This window comes from Cajanus cajan, chromosome 3 (genome assembly GCF_000230855.2).
Source record: "Cajanus cajan strain Asha chromosome 3, NIPB_CcT2T_4, whole genome shotgun sequence".
Classification (NCBI taxonomy): domain Eukaryota; kingdom Viridiplantae; phylum Streptophyta; class Magnoliopsida; order Fabales; family Fabaceae; genus Cajanus; species Cajanus cajan.
The window spans coordinates 3,545,168-3,565,291 of record NC_138519.1 but is presented as its reverse complement, the minus strand read 5'-3'; the positions used below and the strand labels follow the sequence as shown (position 1 = coordinate 3,565,291).

General features: G+C 30.9%; 1 protein-coding gene and 1 long non-coding RNA gene across 2 annotated transcripts; one reads left to right on the top strand and one right to left on the bottom strand.

The window, feature by feature from the left end:
- Nucleotides 1–2,233: 2,233 nt before the first annotated feature.
- On the top strand, nucleotides 2,234–3,501 carry LOC114914890 (kiwellin-1). The gene has a single exon (XM_029271966.2). It carries the CDS (start codon nucleotides 2,834–2,836, stop codon nucleotides 3,407–3,409), a length of 576 nt encoding a protein of 191 aa, XP_029127799.1. The 5' UTR covers nucleotides 2,234–2,833; the 3' UTR covers nucleotides 3,410–3,501.
- An 11,148-nt stretch (nucleotides 3,502–14,649) lies between these two features.
- Nucleotides 14,650–16,480, bottom strand: LOC145956494 (uncharacterized). The gene is made up of 2 exons (XR_014432757.1): nucleotides 15,739–16,480; nucleotides 14,650–14,910 (listed from the first exon to the last, which is right to left on the bottom strand). It is a non-coding gene; the product is annotated as an uncharacterized LOC145956494 (long non-coding RNA).
- Nucleotides 16,481–20,124: the final 3,644 nt, after the last annotated feature.

The window sequence follows — 20,124 nt, the reverse complement described above, 5'->3', positions numbered from 1 at the left end:
AAATTTAACTATTTTTATAAATATAAAATTCAAACTTAAAACTTTAAAGTTTGAACAAACATGCTGTTGGCGGTGGATACTCCAGGGACGAACCAAAAAAAAAATAAATTTGAACAAACATAACATCAATTGATTCAGTAAGGATTTGTAATTTTTAAACCTTTTTATTAAATAAAATATAAAAATATAAATTATTTTGATCTCACAAAATAAATATATTTTTTTAAAAAAATTCTAGTAAAAATAATCGACTTTGATCCCACACTAGTCGTGACTTCAAAAATCACATTTTGGTCATAACAAAGACACAAGATATAGTAAAGTTGGGGATAGGGCAGCAAAGGGATAATAATGAAGTTGCGGAAACGGCAGGTGGAAATTTATCTTGAAGTGAATATTGTATGCATGCAACCTAACTCAATTTTTTAGTCAACAGAAACTCTGTCATGTGTATTGTAATACTAAATATATTTTCTCAATATGTTTGGGATTATTTAGGTGACAGAGTTCTAGAAATTAACTTTGGCTTTAAGTTCTACAAATAAATGACTTGTTTATATCACTTATTTGATCTTTATTATCCCAAGAAACACAAAACATAATTTAAAAACCATATTATTCTGTACGCATACTAATTAATGATGTAAAACAAAACTGGTTGTGTTGCACTAGAACGGATTATATTAATTTTTCATGCATTAGCATAACAACAAGTCCCTTCCCTTCTTCTTACAATAATTGAAAGATTTTATATAAAAATTAAAAATAATAATTAATATAATAAGATTAAGAAAAGATAGTTTTAGTGACTAAGGTCAATTAATATGTCTTGAATTTTTTTATTTTTCAAAACTATCCCTAAATTAATAATACATCTAATATATGTTTTCAAAAAATTTGCACTCTAAGAAAAAAAAAGGACTATTTGTAATCCACTTAAACAAATTCTACGTACTTTTTTTAACTTATTAAATAAATGTATTTAATAAAAGTATTTTTTAAAATAAATTAATGCTTGGAATATAATAAATTAGGTCTTATAAAAAATGACTAAACTAACTTGAAATTTTGAATCCTATAATAAGGACTAGAGAAAATGTTATTTTTTTTAATTATTTTTTATGTAATTTTACTAAAATATATAGTCCATCATCTCAATAAATTAAATGCTTTATTTTGAAAATTGGAAGTTGAATAATTTATTAATGACAAATAAGGGGAAAAAAAATCAATATTACATCAAGAATGAGCGAATATCATTCATTTTAAAATATTTTTAAATGTTAAAATTTTTAGGAGGTATTTGTTGGTTCAAGTAATCTAATAAAATCAATAATCAATTCGAAGCAAATCAATTAAATTCATTTATTTTTATTGGATTAAATTTGATCCAAACCAATTAATATAATCTTAATTGATTTAGAGCACGAATTTACATTTTACAAATACAATGACTTAAGAATTGAACTAATTAAGATTATTAGTAATATTTTATTTTATTATTATAATTATTAGCTTAATATTATTTTATAACATTTTGATTTTATTAATTAGTAACATGTAAGTGCAATATTATTATACCACATTAACACTCTAACAGTACTACAATTATATATAAAATAATAAGATTGACATATATAGTAGTTCTTTTATGATATTTTTATTTAATGATATTAATATATTTTATAAAATTATTATTTTATTAGTTACCCTACTCATTTACTAGCTAGTTACCATTCAATTCATATCTAGACACATGCTACACAGCCTTAGCCATTTGATTTTGTTACTTTCTAGTTATTTTCAGTGTCATTATTTACTTCATCTTAGTCCAACCATTAGACTTAATAATAAAAAATTTATAACATTTATTTTTTCTTAATATATTATTAATTTGCACATGTTGACATTCAAGTTGAGAAAAAAAAACATGAAGGTTACTTGGATAATAATTATAATTTAGACAATTTAATTATGTTTAAAGGACTATTTTAATTTTAAATGTTAGAATACTTTAATTTCATATTTCTTACATTACTTTTTTTTATTTATGTTTGAATGCTATTTACACTCTTTTAATAATATTTTTTTATTTAAATTTTGTGATAAAAAAATATATTTTAAAAAAATAAACATCTACCATTTATTTTTTAAGAAAATCAATCCCATTGATTAATTTGATTTAATTTAGTTTGGATTGTAATTTTTTATTTATAAATCTGATCAAAATCAAACCAATCAAAATTGATTGGTTCAGATTTTAATTTATTTCAAATCTAAATCAAATTGGTTGATGAACATGTGTGTTAAAGTTGTATAACTATTGTGAAATGGAAGAAATGTTATTCTTTAATTATTAAAAGCTTAATCAATAATCTCGTAAAATTACTCGGAATTGGAATATCTGTTTCCATTTAAGGGCTTTGACCATAGTTTTGATCGTCCCTACCTGTATAAAATGAATCATATTTAAAAGAATGTAATAAAAACAAAAAGAACTAATAAGTATGTAGTTGTCAATATACTGAAACCTGCAATTCACGAAACCAGTTCAACAACGTGCCTTAGAAAAATCAACCACTAAATGTTGTACTTGTACATGTCATTTTGGTTTTTACATGCACGGTGCTGTGGTAAACTCATTCTTTGACCACCAAATAGTCCTGTAGTATAGGAGAACAACTACAATATGCATGTTAATTATCTCAGCTGAATGATTTACTTGAAGAGAAAATTTCTATATATACCCTTTAAAATCCCCATTCATGCATCAACAAAGCACTCAAAATTGTAGAAGAACAACAAAAGGTACAAACTAAGGAGCATAGACAAAATGAAGAGTATGTGTACAAAAGCATTCTCTTTTGTACTACTTTTTTTCCTATTAATAAATTGTATGTATTCTGAAGCACAACAATGTCGTCCAAGTGGAAGAATCAAAGGAAAAAAGGCCCCTCCAGGACAATGCAACAAAGAGAATGATTCTGATTGTTGTGAAACAGGCAAAATGTACCCAATATACAAATGTTCTCCACAAGTGAGTAGTCACACAAAGGCATATCTAACCCTTAACAGCTTTGAAAAGGGTGGAGATGGAGGTGGGCCTTCAGCATGTGACAACCAGTATCATTCTGATGACAAACCAATAGTTGCACTCTCTACTGGATGGTTCAACCACAAGAGCAGGTGTCACAAGAAGATCACCATAAATGGCAATGGCAGGAGTGTGGAGGCCATGGTGGTTGATGAGTGTGACTCAACAATGGGTTGTGATGCAGACCATGATTATCAACCTCCTTGTGCTAACAACATTGTTGATGCATCCAAGGCTGTGTGGGAAGCCTTGGGCGTGCCTCAAGACCAATGGGGTGGATTGCAAATTACTTGGTCTGAATCCTCTGATGCTTAATATACAACTATTACTATCTACGATTCTATGTATGTATATCTTCTTCTTGTTATATGTATCTTGTGTGTATGGAAAAGTATAATTCAGTCTTGTAAGAGTAATAACATTATAAATTTACAATTATAATATATGTTGTTTTTGTATTTTTTTTTTTTTTTTGATTATTTGTGTTCTCTGCATGTTGGCTTGGTTTTATAAATAGATTCTCTTTGTAAACGTCCCTATTTACATTATTGTTTTTATTTGAATACTCTTATTTTAGGAAGAGGTTAACTTCATCCTGCTGAACTGCATTTGATAAATCTCTTATACTTTAAAAATCAATTGGACAAGCAAGAATAATCACTCTAATATATAAAAGAGAATAATTCTTTATTTTATAAATACTTCACTTTTGTTAAATCCTTAATTTGCAACATTTAATCATGCTGATCTTGATTGTTGTTTTGATTTGTTTATGATTATATTGTTAGAAAAACTTGACTCCTTGTGATTCAGTGTGTAAGAAATAGGTGAGAAGACCCAACAGAGAAAATTGGTGCTAATAGAGGCCAAAAGGATGAAAAAATGAGTTGAAATGTTACGCACATCCATGCATGCCTGAAGCATAACCGTGTTAAAATGAAGCACTTGGGTTTTGAGATGCATGATTGCTTATATATACACAATCATGCTTCATTTGAAGTACGCTTTGATTTTAAAGATACACATATATATTGAAATGCATGAACATGCTTATTGAGATGCATGATTGTGCTTCACATGAAACACACTTTGTGTGACACTTTTTACCATACAAAACATATAAAACACAACATTTAAAAATTGAGTAGAAAGAAATTCATAATTATAGAAATAACACAAGTTCAACAAGAAAATATCACATTAGTTCAACAAGAAAATATCACATTACATACTAACTGACATAAAATACCAACAATGCCTACTTGATAAATAATAGTGAAACTAAGAGTTATCCTAAAACATGAACATATAACATAATGAAAGTCCTGACTAAGTCTCAATATCACATTTTATCAGAATATGAATCCAAGACAATGTTTAAGCCTTGTCTTCAACATCGTCGACATCATGTTTGTTGGTCCTTCAGCTTATAACACCTAACAAGAAGATTAAAACATACAAGAACCACAAAATACTAATGCACACATATGCACATAGATGCAAGAATGTTTATAAAATGCAGAAATTAAAGATGAGGGATAAAGAAAGAATAACACCAAGCTTTACGTGATTCAGCCTTGAGGCCTACATCCACGGGAAGAGCAGCAACAATTTTCTATGATTCTCAAGCAATACAAGTCATAAGTCTCACAAGAACCATTTTCTTGTTCTACCACTCCTTGTAACTTTCACCCTTTTTTTCTCTTAACCCCTTTCCACTCACTTGTATTTATATTACATACAAGAGAGAAAAATAAGAAAGGAAAAACATATATAGAATACAAGAGAATCCAATAACCAACTAACAATAATAAAGAGTTAGTTGAGAAACTGTTTTTACTTAATTCTGTTTTAGAGTCACACAAATCAACAAATCTCCACCTTGACTCTTAAAACAAATAAGAAGAAGAACCCTTGAACCTCCAGAACTGCTCTGCTCTTCACATTCATGCTTCAATCAACTTGAAAAATTGATCAAGTCCAAGCAATGCTTGAACTTAGCTCTAGGAAGTGACTTTGTTAGCATATCAGCTGGGTTGTCTTCAGTGGCAATCTTTAGAACTTGAATCTTTCTTGTTTCAATCATATCTCTGATGAAATGATATCTAATGTCTATATGTTTGGTCCTTTCATGATAAGTATGGTGATTGGCTAAGTGAATAGCACTTTGGCTATCACAATTTATGGTAACTCTAGACTGATTTATACCTAGATCACCAATCAATCCTTTTAACCATGAACCTTCCTTGGCTCCTTCAGTAAGGGCAATATACTCAGCTTCAGTTGTTGACAAAGAAACCACTGATTGTAGGTTAGCTTTCCAAGTTACTGCAGAACCAAACATAGTGAACACATAACCTGTTAATGACTTTCTTGTATCAAGACATCCTGCAAAATCAGCATCAACATATCCAATCACAGCATCTCCTTCTGTATGACTTCTTTTAAATCTCAAACCACATCCCAAAGTCCCATTGAGATATCTAAACAACCATTTCAATGCATTCCAATGAAGTTGACCAGGATTTGCCATAAACCTGCTAACCAAACTAATTGCATAAGCCAAATCTGGTCTGCAGCATACCATGCCATACATGACACTACCAACCCCACTAGCATAGGGAACAGACTCCATCTTGATCCTTTCTTCCTCAGTTTTAGGAACCTGAGAAATAGACAGTTTTGATAGAGATCCAAGAGGTGTATTGACAGGTTTAGATTGATGCATTCTAAACCTCTCAACTACTTTCTTCAAATAATTTTCTTGTGATAGGAACAATTCTCCTTCATTTCTGTTTCTAATGATGTCCATTCCCAAAATCCTCTTGGCAGGGCCAAGATCCTTCATTTCAAACTCAGAATTGAGCTTAGATTTGAAATTTTCTATCTCTTCCTTACTAGGACTTGCAAGAAGAATATCATCTACATATAGGAGTAGATATAACACATATTCCTTCTTTCTTTTAAGAACATATACACAGCTGTCATACCTGCATCTATAGAAACCCAACTTCATCAAAAAATCATCGAACCTCTTATACCACATCCTAGGACTTTGTTTCAGACCATATAAGGTTTTTTTAAGCAAGCAGACTTTGTTTTCTTCTTCAGAGAAACCTTCTGGTTGTTGCATATAAATGGTTTCTTCAAGGTCTCCATGCAGAAAAGCAGTTTTGACATCCATTTGTTCCAACTCCAAGTCAAACTGGTTTACAATGCTAAGCAGAATCCTTATAGAACAATGCTTCACTACAGGTGAGAAAATCTCATTGTAGTCTACACCTTCAACCTGAGTAAATCCCCGGGCAACAAGTCTTGCCTTGAACCTTGGTGCTTCAACTCCTGGAATGCCATCTTTCCTCTTGAAGATCCATTTGCAGCTTATGACCTTTTTCCCTGTTGGCAAACTAACAAGCTTCCAAGTCAAATTCTTTTGTAGAGATTTCATCTCTTCATGTACAACCTTCATCCAATCTTGTGCTTCACTGCTTTCCATAGCCTCCTTATAAGTCTTTGGTTCAAATCCTTGCACTTCATTTGCAGTATTAAGAGCATAGCAAATAAGGTCAGCATAACCATATCTGCTAGAAGGTTTAGGAACTCTCCTTGCTCTATCTCTTACCAATTGATAACTTGATATATCCTGATTTCTAGCAACTTCACCTGAACTTCAAGCTCCATCAGTGATTTCTTCAGAATTTTCAGTTTGATTTATTTCTGAAGAGTGTGTGGAAGACTCCACCTCAAACTGAACATGATCTTTACTAGAGCTCTCTTCCATTTGTTGTTCTTCAAGTATTCCCAATTTGGTCTCATCAAAGGTAACATCCCTACTGATTATGCATTTTCCTCCACCTTTTTCCAACTTCCATGGCTTGTAGCCTTTCACTCCATCTAGATATCCTATGAAAACACATTTCACAGCTCTTGGTTCTAACTTACCCTCTTTCACATGAGCATAAGCTAGAGATCCAAACACTCTCAGATTAGAGTAATCTACAGGTTTTCCATGCCAAGCTTCCATAGGAGTTTTATTGTTCAATGCAGAGGAAGGACACCTATTTATGAGATATGCAGCAGTGGTAGCAGCTTCACCCCAGAATTTCTTTGACAATCCTGAACCAAGAAGCATGCATCTAACCCTTTCCAAGATAGTTCTATTCATCCTCTCAGCAAGCCCATTTTGTTGAGGTGTATGAGGGACTGTTCTATGTCTTTTAATCCCCTGGTTCCTGCAAAACTCAGCAAACTGCTCTGAAAGAAACTCCAGGCCATTGTCAGTCCTTAATACTTTTAACTTGGTTTCAAGTTGGTTTTGGATCAGAGTATACCAATCCCTGAATTTTTTATATGTTTCAGTTTTATCTTTTAGTACATACAACCACACTCTTCTAGTAAAGTCATCAATGATAGTGAAAAAATAAGAACCTCCACCTAGAGTTTTAACTCTAGAAGGTCCCCACAAATCAGCATGAACATACTCAAAAGGCCTGCTAGAAACATGTATACCAGTTCCAAACTTTACCCTGTGAGACTTACCTAACACACAATGTTCACAGAATTCTAACTTATCAAGCTTATCACCCTTGAGCAAAATCTGTTTTTCTAGTTCAATTAGGCCTCTCTCACTTACATGTCCTAGCCTTAAATGCCATAGTTTTGTTTTATCAATATCATTTCTAACTATAGATGCATGAGCCATAACAGTAGATCCATCTAAGACAAACAAGCCATTATTCTTATCTTTGTTACCTTTAGCAATCACAAGAGATCCATTCAAAATTTTAAGTACACCATGTTGAGTTTTAGTAGCATAACCTAAACTATTAAACATGCTTATAGATATAAGATTTCTCTTGAGATCAGGCACATACTTCACATCTTTAAGGATGTATTCTCTGTTGTCAAACATTTTAAGCCTGATTGTGCCAATTCCTTGCACCTGACATGGATGATCATCTCCAAGCAACACTGTCCCTCCTTCCTTAAGCTTCAAGGTTTCAAAATAGTCTTTCTTGGGACACATGTGATAAGAACACCCTGAGTCCATAACCCAGTCTTTTTGTGTCTGTGAAGTTGTGACTACAAGAACATCAACACTCTCATAGCCATCAGATATTGCAGCTATGTCAGCAGAATCAGCTGATGATTTTTGGTCCCTATTCCTCTCAGGACAGTTCTTCTTGAAATGACCAACCTTGTGACAGTAGAAGCACTTGAATTTTGACCTGTCACCAATTTTAGATTTTGATCTAGCTTTCTTTCCTTTCTGACTTTGTCCCTTTTTCTCACTTCTGCCTCTTGACACATTCAAACTCTCCCCATTATCATCTGTCTTGTTATCTTGTTGTCTTTGCAACTCTTTTGTCCTAATTGAAGTTTGCACTTCATCCAGAGTAATGTCCTGTTCTTTGCCATAAAGAATGGCATCCTTGAAGTGTTCATAATTCCTTGGTAGTGAGTTCAAAAGGAGTAGAGCCTTGTCTTCATCTTCCAGCTGTACTTCTATATTTTCCAAATCATCCAAGATCTTGTTGAACTCAGCTAATTGATCCACAATTGATTTTGTTTCTGTCATCTTGAATGAGTACAATCTTTGTTTCAAACATAATCTGTGTGCTAATGACTTTGTCATGTACAAAGACTCCAGCTTGAGCCACATAGCTGCAACAGTTTTCTCTCTAGCAACCTCCCTGAGAGCCTTGTCACCTACACATAGAATTATAGCACTCCTAGCCTTCTCAATCATGTTTGTTTTCTCCTTCTGAGTTAAAGAACTTGACATTTTTTCTTCTCCTTTTATAGCTTCTGCACACCCTTGTTGAATCAAGATTGCTTCCATCTTGATCCTCCAAAGCCCGAAATCATTCTCGCCAGAAAACTTCTCTATGTCATACTTTGTATTTCCCATTCTTGATGGTGTTGTTCCCCACAGACGGCGCCACTTGTTGGTCCTTCAGCTTATAACACCTAACAAGAAGATTAAAACATACAAGAACCACAAAATACTAATGCACACATATGCACATAGATGCAAGAATGTTTATAAAATGCAGAAATTAAAGATGAGGGACAAAGAAAGAATAACACCAAGCTTTACGTGGTTCAGCCTTGAGGCCTACATCCACGGGAAGAGCAGCAACAATTTTCTATGATTCTCAAGCAATACAAGTCACAAGTCTCACAAGAACCCTTTTCTTGTTCTACCACTCCTTGTAACTTTCACCCTTTTTTTTCTCTTAACCCCTTTCCACTCACTTGTATTTATATTACATACAAGAGAGAAAAATAAGAAAGGAAAAACATATATAGAATACAAGAGAATCCAATAACCAACTAACAATAATAAAGAGTTAGTTGAGAAACTGCTTTTACTTAATTCTGTTTTAGAGTCACACAGATCAACAATGTTGAATCTCACATGCATCAACATTTCACACAAAACAAACACAAAAAATGGGGAGTGAGAAATATCTCACGTACATATGACCCTCACAAGATCTGTACACGCGCGTCAATTGTATCAATATTATAACATATCAATTGTAACACCCGATTTTAACGCCCAATTTATATAATAATAATTATATATTTCTTATATAATATTTTCGCAAATATATCGTTAACAATATTTTTTTATGGATAAAAATAAAGAAACAGAATATTTTGTGAATTTAATACATAACATATCGTTCTAAAGTATTTATAATAATGTATTATTATACACAATATTTCTTTCTTTCACTTCTATTACAAACTTTACATTGATAATAGAAATAAATTTACAATAACAATTATAATAGATTCATCAAATAGCCTCCACATTCCAATTTCTTCCAAGAAAGACAACACCTATAATCACTGCAAAATGCTCTGGAATCCCAAGTAGATCCATCTTTTATAATATATTTAATTTTAAAAACAAAGAAAAGAGAGGAGTAAGAACAATATCCAATAAATACAATAATTCAAAAGAATAAACCGAATTATTTATAATCAATATTAAACATATATATATATATATATATACAAATCATATATTAGATTTTCATGATACAATAAAATTTGAATTATACTTGTAGTGACTAGTCAGGATAAATGAGCATCATTATAATATCAACCAATAAAAGGATATTTCACCTTAACCAACAATAGGATATTTCACCTTCATTTCTTACTCATTTAAATCCCCAAGGTCAAACTTCCAGCTCCAAATAATTCAAACTTTATCTTCTATGGCCATAAAACAATATTTATCTTCATAAATACGTGAAGAAATAATAACAATATGAGTCGAAGAGACTTTAACAAAACTATATCATAGTTAATTATAAATATATTTACAATAAATATATTTACGTAAAAAGAATATATTAATAGTACCAATAATATAAATAAAAATGACAATCATTATAAAATAATGAAACAAAAATATGAACACCTTAATAATTATTATAGACAAAAATAATCAAAGGTTAAGCAAATAAATGAGGTTAGGGACACCCACTAAATAAAATAACATAAATAAATAAACATAGTAGTATATAAAATTTTAAAGAGATAAGGTTCTCCTCCCCCTTACCTGGATAAGTAGGAGCTAAAATTTGAGCAGAACCACCTCATTTGGATTCCCTCTTTCTTTCCCTCTCTCTCTCTCTCTCTAAAATTTTTCACCCTTTTTCGTGACAATTTTTCACCCTCCCATGCCTCCTATTTATAGGCATTCTGGGGTCCCCGGAACGGCCCGTACTGATTTCGGAACGGCCCGTTCTGGAACCTTCAAATATACATAAAATTCTCAACTGGAACGGCCCGTTCTAATATCGAAACGGCCCGTTTTCAAAAAGCAGAACGGCCCGTTCTAAAATTAGAACGGCCTGTTCTGGGGTTCCAATTTACACTAATTGACCATTATTGGAACGGCCCGTTTCTAACATAGATTTGTAGGCATTTTTTTTAAATTTTGGAACGGCCCGTTCTGAAGAAATCAAAATGGGCCATTTTACAAATTTGGAACGGCCCGTTCCACTTTTGGAACGGCCCGTTCCGGGCCAACAAACACAAGCCTTTTTAGAAATTTGGAACGGCCGGTTCCACTTTTTGGAATGGCCCGTTCTGAGCCCAGACTTATTATTTTATTATTTTTAATTATATAAAAAAAATCTCTTTAATAATCCCATAAATATTTAAAATACATAAAATAAAAAGAACCTTTTTTATTTATTTATTAATATTGTATAAAATTTGGGATGTTACATCAATCAATTCCTACATAGCTCAAAATTGTGTCAACAACATACTCACATACCATAACTAGTTATCAACATCAATTAGTACAATAATTACACATATTGAAAGTTCAAACATAACAATTGCGCAACATCATTTGATACACCTCAAGATAGAATCATTATAAAATTTTCTAATCATACATTAAGACATTAACCATAGTTACTAAGAGATCAACATTACTAAGCATTTTAAATTAATAACTTAACTAGTTTTCCAATCTCATCAATATCACACATTAAGTCCTTAGACATCGTTATCGTCAAAAATACCTTAAATCATAACAACTAACTCACATCATAACTTATTTACACTTGTTTTATCCCATGATTTATATTTCCTAAACATTGATATAGATACCTCAAACCATTTGTAACATAAATCACTTAAAGGGTAAAGTCATTCCTCATTTCACAAACTACCTTTCCACAACTTAATTTTTTAAGACCTCATGTAGTCCAAACACCATACATAGAGTTATGCATATGTTATCAAGTTGATATTAATTTTATTATAAAGCTAAGACAATTATCTAAAACTTCTATGTTGACCTCAAGTGCTAATTATGGCATCTATTATTTTTTAAAAAATACCAAATCATAATGTTTTAGCTTAAATCTGACAATCTGACATTTGCTCACTAATTTAATCATAACTTGAGTTCTAAACCTTCTTTTTAGGTGATTCCAAACACATTTGAAAGATGACATTAGGGATACAATTTTTTTTATGAAGATCACAAAACCTAATTCTAATAGTACCATGTCCGGTGCAGTGGTTATTGCACCCAATACAGAGAAGTCAATCACAACCTCTTTGTCAGACCTATGCTCAGCGTGATTGAGGTCACACCCAACACCAAATATCACAAGAAAAGCATCAAATGACGCTTGACATGGGCTATTAATTTGATGCCTGATGTGATATCAATTCAAAAGAGACCTACATACTATGCAAAAGTTGCACAATACAAACCCAAAACTTCAAACTAATTGGTAAAATTCATGACTAAAGTTTAATACTACTCCAATATATTATCAATTTCACATACTTATATAGTTAACATCGATTCTCACATGGCTCTATAAATAAGATTTTCCTACAAGAATTACACGTAATCCAAAATCCTGCAATTATAGGTTTAACTCGAAAATTAAATCATATACATACAATGGACATCAATTATAACACATAAGAAGAGGCAGAAAAGATAAAGGCATATCTGGGAAAACCCCTCACACATAGCACATACAATAAAGACAATAAAGAAGAGATCTAAGATCAATCTCACTACCCAACATACATCTACACCTAGAGCAAAGTTACTCACTCTCCCTTACCTCGATGAATACTAAAAGATGGACGTGGATCTCCGAGATGTTCTCCTACAAGCTTTGATTCTTCCAAGTCTTTAGAGCTTAAATTCATTATAAGAAAGAATTAGAAACATAAAATACAACTATTTAAAAAATACAACTATTTAAAAATTTTCATTTTTAAAACTCAACTCCCTCTTAACCCAATAGTTAAATATTTTAACCCCAGTTACAAAACTCTTTCCTCACATAATAAAATTTAATTAAAACACACACATACAATGACGGAACTTGAATAAAAAATATGGAGGTACCAAATTAATTTTTTATATATAAATTAATTTTTTTATTAATTAAAAATAATAAAATTTCTCATTTTTCTACTCAAAATAAACATGCATAATAATAAAATCCAAGAAAAGTATTATCATTCACTAATCATTTTATAAAATAACCATAAAGGGGAAATGAACTTTTATTTAGTCTACCAAAAAATCCAATGCAAATTCAAATTTGCAACGTAACCTAAAAGTCTTTTTTCTCTATTTTTCGCCACTGCCTATATGATTTCATTTGCACATCATAAGGAATGATAAACACAAAGACCATAGCTAAATGAGAAAAAGGGGAAACAAAAAACACAGTGGCGAAGAAACAATAAGAGAAGAAAAATAATAAGTGAAAAATGGTAAAAAAATACCAGTGTGAAGGGCGAAGGCATCGGAGAGAAGAGAAGTCCTAGTTGGCTAGTTCATAATGTTAGGAGGGGAGAAGAACTAGAAAGCCATGGATGTGAGTGAGTGATTAAAAGAGAATTCTTGATTCAAGGAAAAGGCTTTCCAACTTTCGCTTTCAGCTTTGGAGGCTTCTTTGAGAAGTTAACCAGGAGAGAGAGAATAGATTCAGACTTTTAATTTTATTACAATTAATAATATATAAATATAACATTAAAATATATATTAGATTTTAGAAAATTTTGGGGGAGTCGTGGCTCCCCCGGGTCCCTTAAAAGATCTGCCCCTGCACACACACATAAAACACATATTTTTTTGGATAAATATTATAACTACAAAAAAAAAGGATTTTAGTGACCACAAAAATCGGTCGCTAAATTACTTAAATCGGTTGCTATTTACTTTAGCGATCGAATTAGCGACCGATTTGAAGTAGTTGCAAAAACCATGGTCGCAAAGTTGTTTAGCGACGGAAATACTGGTGGTCGCTAATTAGCGACCGAATTTTTCGGTCGCTAATTGGTCACTACGATTATGGTCGCCATAGTATATGGGGATCAAATTAGCGACCGAAAAAAAGGTCGCTAAATGTGTTATTTATTTTTAAATTTTTAAATAATGATTTTCCTTTCCATCGCTAAGTCGGTCGCTAATAATTTTTAAAATAAAAAATTATTTTTAATTTCGGTCGCTAAATCGGTCACTAAATTTTATTATTTTAAAAAATAATTTTCATTTCGGTCGCTAAATCGGTCACTAAGTGTATTTTTTTATTTTTTATTTTTTAAAAATAATTACTAATTCGGTCGCTAAATCGGTCGCTAAATTTTATTATTTTTAAAAATAATTTTCAATTCGGTCTCTAAATCGGTCGCTAAATTTTATTATAATAAAAAATTAATTTTCTTTTCGGTCGCTAAATCGGTCGCTAAACATAATTTTATTTTTGAAAAAAAAAAACTGATTTTTTTCGGTCGCTAGGCTTACTTTATTTTTAGACATGATCGCTAATTTTATACCTTAAACACTATATATTTTATTTTCATTTTCATTTTGAACCTGTTTAACAATGAAACAATAACACTAAAGTTGATAATGCATATATAGTCCTAATATCATAATAAAAGTAATTAAAATATATAATATATGATACAATCTACAAAATCACAACTAATAAAAAGAATTAAAAAAATGACATTTAACTAATAACTAATAGTAAAAATCAAATAAAGTTTTCTAAACCACAATTAATATAAAACATCTAAAATAAGTCATCAAATACACAACTAACTAAAAACATCCAAAAGGAGTATATAACATTTAACTAATAATAAAAACTAAAACAAGTATATGATATCATAAAAGAGAAATACACATACAATCAACAATCTTTTGGTGTATCATCAACATGATCATGCTGCTCGTCCTCAACATGGTGTCTGGGGGTTATCCATAGTGGTAGTTGGTAAAGTAGGCCCTGGCATAAGAGAGTTAATCTGAAAGTGTCGTAAGATTTGAAACTAGCTCAGTGAATATACTTTATATGCTCTAGCTCGAGGGACCATTAGATATTGTAGATATCTTATATTCTGGTTAAAGCCAATTATTGAATATTGCTAGATATCCTTAATTATGGAAATTAGGAAATTGTAGGATTTACATAATTATGGTAATTAGTCAATTATTCTTTGTTATTATTACCCATGCTTTGTGTACATTATCACACAGATTCAATCATGTCACTTGCTTGTTCGTATTCCAAATGGATATGCAAGCTCCAACTATCCAAGCCAACCGAAAAGTATTTTTTTAATTAAATACCTAATGAAGAGTGACTGACGTGTCTATCAAAAACACATCCAACACTCTGTCTGACACCTCACTATAAGAGAAATGTACGTGCTTCATAGATGCAAATTTCTCCCCAACCATGATTAGCCAATATAGATGTTGTGGTCTGTGGAACTTGGTTATGCATTGCCCAACCCCCATAATCATGTTTTCCACTTTTTTATGATGTTTGATTTTCATACGTGAAAGTGGGTTTGAAGTTCAAATGAAATAAAAATAAAACATTGATGCTTATGTGGTGAACAAATGCCCTATTTTTTTGCATGTCATTTACTTTTCAATAGAGACATCTAACCATAAACTATTTCACTTCAAACCAACTTTTAATTAAAATTAGTTTTGCAAAATAAAGATTAAATTCAACTTTATAAACGTTTACTCAATGACATTATAAAAAACTACCAAAAGGGAGAGAGGACAATTGGGGAGAGAGGAACAGAGATGAACCACACACCTCATGAAACACCGCAAAGACCAGGAAGGCAATTAATGCAGAAGCACCCTGTACATGACAAAAATCACAATAACAAACACAACTAAAAAGAGAAAGATGAAAACAAAGAATAACATTAATATATACTAAAATCTAGAATATACTATGTTAAGCTACTAGAGTAATTCAAACAAATAACTCGGCTAGAAATGATGAATATATAAAAATATAACAGCACTTCAAATGTAGAATTTGTAGTAAGAAACAATCACAGTTACAATAGTCCTTATACAAGTGTCACTTCAAAACTGGTTAATAACAAGATTATCATAGCAACCAATTATCTAACAACCCAAGTATAATCTAACAAATAAAATCTGCAATTACAATTAATTTTGCAAGAGAAGTTTAATCACATAATAAAGGTTGTTATCCCCATACACTAGCAAGAATCAGATCTAATAAAAATGTAATCCAGCAAAGCCATGATTCTTTAATTTATTTTCGTTAAAAGTTAAACAATTTGCATTTGATGCATCCATTTCCAGTTAATATCACCAAACTGTACACATTTTTCTAAAGCAGAAAAAAAATTTAAATAAAAATTAGTAGGTGATATCTAATATCAATACATGCAATGCCAGAATAATGATTCCAGTTAATCTCTTCACAGAATAATGATTCCATCCTTTACAAAATGATAAAACTCATGAAAAGAAAATACATGTAACTATAACATAAAGTAATCATGCAATCATAGATGATTTTATTAAATATGATGAGATTGATAAATAATAATATTTTTTAATTTTTTTAGCGACCGATTTTAATTTGGTCGCTAAAATTATTATAAATAATAATTTTTTTTATTATTTTAGCGACCAAATTAAAATTGGTCGCTAAAAAAATAAAAAAATATTATTATTTATAATAACTTTAGCGACCGATTTAAAATCGGTCGCTAAAGTTATTATAAATAATAATATTTTTTTATTTTTTTAGCGACCGATTTTAATTTGGTCGCTAAAATTATTATAAATAATATTTTTTTATTTTTTAGCGACCGATTTATAATTTGGTCGCTAAAATTATTATAAATAATAATATTTTATTCTTTTAGCGACCGAAATCGTTCCGTCGCTATTTTAACCAATACTTATTATTTTAGCGACCGCTTATTGGCCACTAAAAAAATCGGTCGCTAATTCAGTCGCTAAATAAAATTTGTAACTAAATTAGATTCGGTCGCTAATTATGTCGCTATTAGCGACGGAAAAAAATCGGTCGCTAATTTCGGTGGCTAAATTGACTTTTTTTTGTAGTATAAAATAATATTTACAAATATTTATTATTTAATTAAAATATTCATTATTGTTAAAGTCTCTTCAATATTTTATAAGATCCATTTAATTAATTAAAATAATTATAAGAAAATAATCTTAATAAATATAAAATAAATAATAATTAAATAATTATATTAGTAAAAATTTCAGAGTTTTACATTACTCATACAATTAAAATATTTGTTCTCTAGGATTCCTCAAGAACACACGATCAATCAAAAATCCACAATATTAGTTTAATACACGAAATTAAGCATACATATATGTTAATAATATTAATTAGAGTACCGAAGAATCATATTGAAGACATAAACACAAGATAACACCTAATTTAAGATTTTTCCCTTCACACAACACATGTAACATAAAGAAGATTGCAGGTCAATTTATCTACCCAACTTATGTCCCAAACCTAGAGTAAGACTACTCACTCCCCCTTTCCTTGCTGGATTCTAGATGAAAGAAATAGATCTTTAGAGTGATCTCTCACGAACTTTGGTCTTGCCAAATTTTCAGAGCACAGGTGTAAGAGAAGGGAAAATATGAGAAATGTAAAAATGAAAACTGACATAACTCCCTCTCTTAACTTTTGACTCACACTTAACTCTTAAATAAAATAATTTAACTATGGTTCACTTCCATTCCCTCAATTATAAAAATATATAAAACAATTATTTAGTAATATATATATATATATATATATGAGGAGGGTTCAAACGACATCGATGTAACTATTACTAAGTGTTACACCGCTCAATAATTTATATTAAATGCGAATTTTGTAAATCCAACCGTTAAATTGAAAGTTCATATCACTTAGATCATATATACAAAATTTTATATTAATTCAAGATGATTTGATATTTCATTCTTATAAAACAAAATTGACGTAATATAATCATTTCAAAATATACTAAAATATGAACACTTTGATCATCTTTAAATTGTTCAATTTTAACAAAATTTGATATACACATATAAAGTGATATGAATTTTCAATCTAATAGTTGTTTTACAAAATTCACAATTAATATAAAGTTATTGAGTGGTGTAACACTTAGTAAAAGTTACACTGATGTCGTTTGAACCCTCGTCTATATATATATATATATATATATATATATATATATATATATATATCAATAATATTGAAAACATTTATTAAAACCAATTCAATTAATTATGAAAATAGTATCATTATTAATATAAAAACTTGGGTGTTACACCCTTATGCTGAAGATACATGGTGAAGGATTTTTCACTCTTGGCAAGCGGACCAAGCTTCGTTGTAGCAATTTGATATCGTCCTCAGGGATTTGGGAATACTAGTAATTTCCTTTCTTGTTTACAGAGAACATGAATGAAATATTGATTTAAGTTTATAATAAATCAATTAAAAGTAAAAGTATGAATGTAACCGAAAACCTTATATGAGAAAAAGATTGGATTCAAATGTACTTTCTAACTCTTTTACTCTTCATCAGATAAATATGACTCCACTTCTATCACTTCCATGTTCAATAATTAGCTCAACCAGATTCCTCAAAATTGAGTCCTAAGGTGATTAACCCTAAACATGATTCCTCTATGATTTAAGATTAACACCTTGCATTAAGACAATAACTTGAACCAAAATGGCTAACAAAATTAAGTCTATTCCTAGAACAAGAGATTATTAGGTGAATGATTCAGTTCAGGGTTTTGAAAATGTTTCCCAACAAGGTTCAAAAACCTAATATCATAAAACGGGTGATCAAACCGGATTAAGCATTAAGAGAAGAATCAAACACAAGTAATAGAACTGAATATCATATAGATCTAAGAAGAAATAGAGTTAGTAGTTACATTGAATCCAACCCAAGAGAAACTAGCCACTCATGGTGAGGGCCATAGCAAATAAAAAGATGAGATTACACAATAGAAGAGAAGAAATGAAGATGGGTCCTCGTTCCCAAGCAAGCCAATCTTCAAACCTAATCTTCAAACTCTCCTCTTCCCCTGGGTGCTCTTTCTCTCTATTTTTCTTTTTTTCGTTATGTTTCGATTCCCCATTTTTCCTTCTTTTCGTGCCCTAAAATACGTTCTGTCCAAGGGAAAGTTGGGATTTTTAACCCAAGGTTGCAGCTCTGGATTGGAGGCTGTAGCTCTGAATTTTTGGACTGCCCAAAATGTTCCAAGGCTGGAGCTCTGGTTTCATGGCTAAAGCTTCAACTCTCTGGAACACCTCTTTGTTTCGAGGCTGCAGCTTTGGCTCTGGAGCTATAGCCTTAACTCTCTGGAACACTTCTTTTTGGTTCAGGATTCATGGCTGCAGCTTTGGCTTTGGGGCTATAGCCTTGGATTTCCAACTTCATCAAAACCTACACAAAAAGGAAATATTTTCAGCCAAAGAAACTACACTCTTGTAACTCCTTAGATTAATCTTAGTTCATCTATTTGGAGGGTCAAATACAACCAAAATTACTTACATCTCTCCCAAAAAGAGTGCCAAATTAAGCATAAAAATATGCAATTTGAGCACTTATCAATACACATCTATGCTGAAAGTGTGTGACACCCTCTACCCTACATACATAATTATACAATAAATAGAGATAAATAAATACATTCATAAATAAAATCCAAGTATCTAACCTCATAAGGGTAAAGAGCTCACATTCATAAATCATAAATCATAGTTTAATGCAAAAATTACAAAAGAATAAAATCAAGGTCTTATTCTAAGCAATTTAACAAGAGTAACATTCTAAGTGAATCTTAACTAAGCCCTGATGTCACATGTCCTATTAGAACACACCCCACAATGAGACTTAAACCTCATCACCAACATCTTCATGTTGATGATCACTTGCAACACAATAAAAAATACACATAGAGCACCAAGAGAGTGAGAAACATCTCACTCTGGTTCGGATGTAGAAATAAATGTTAGGCAACACACACCTTCATAACAAGTACTACACAAGTTACACATAACCAAACAAACTCTCAAGTTATAAATATATTATAATAGATGCACATTCACTTATCATGCAATAATGTCATGGACTCAACTCATAAATGC

Excerpts from the sequence above, each read along its gene's own strand:
- LOC114914890 (XM_029271966.2), top strand. The coding sequence starts at position 2,834 with ATGAAGAGTATGTGTACAAAAGCATTCTCTTTTGTACTACTTTTTTTC.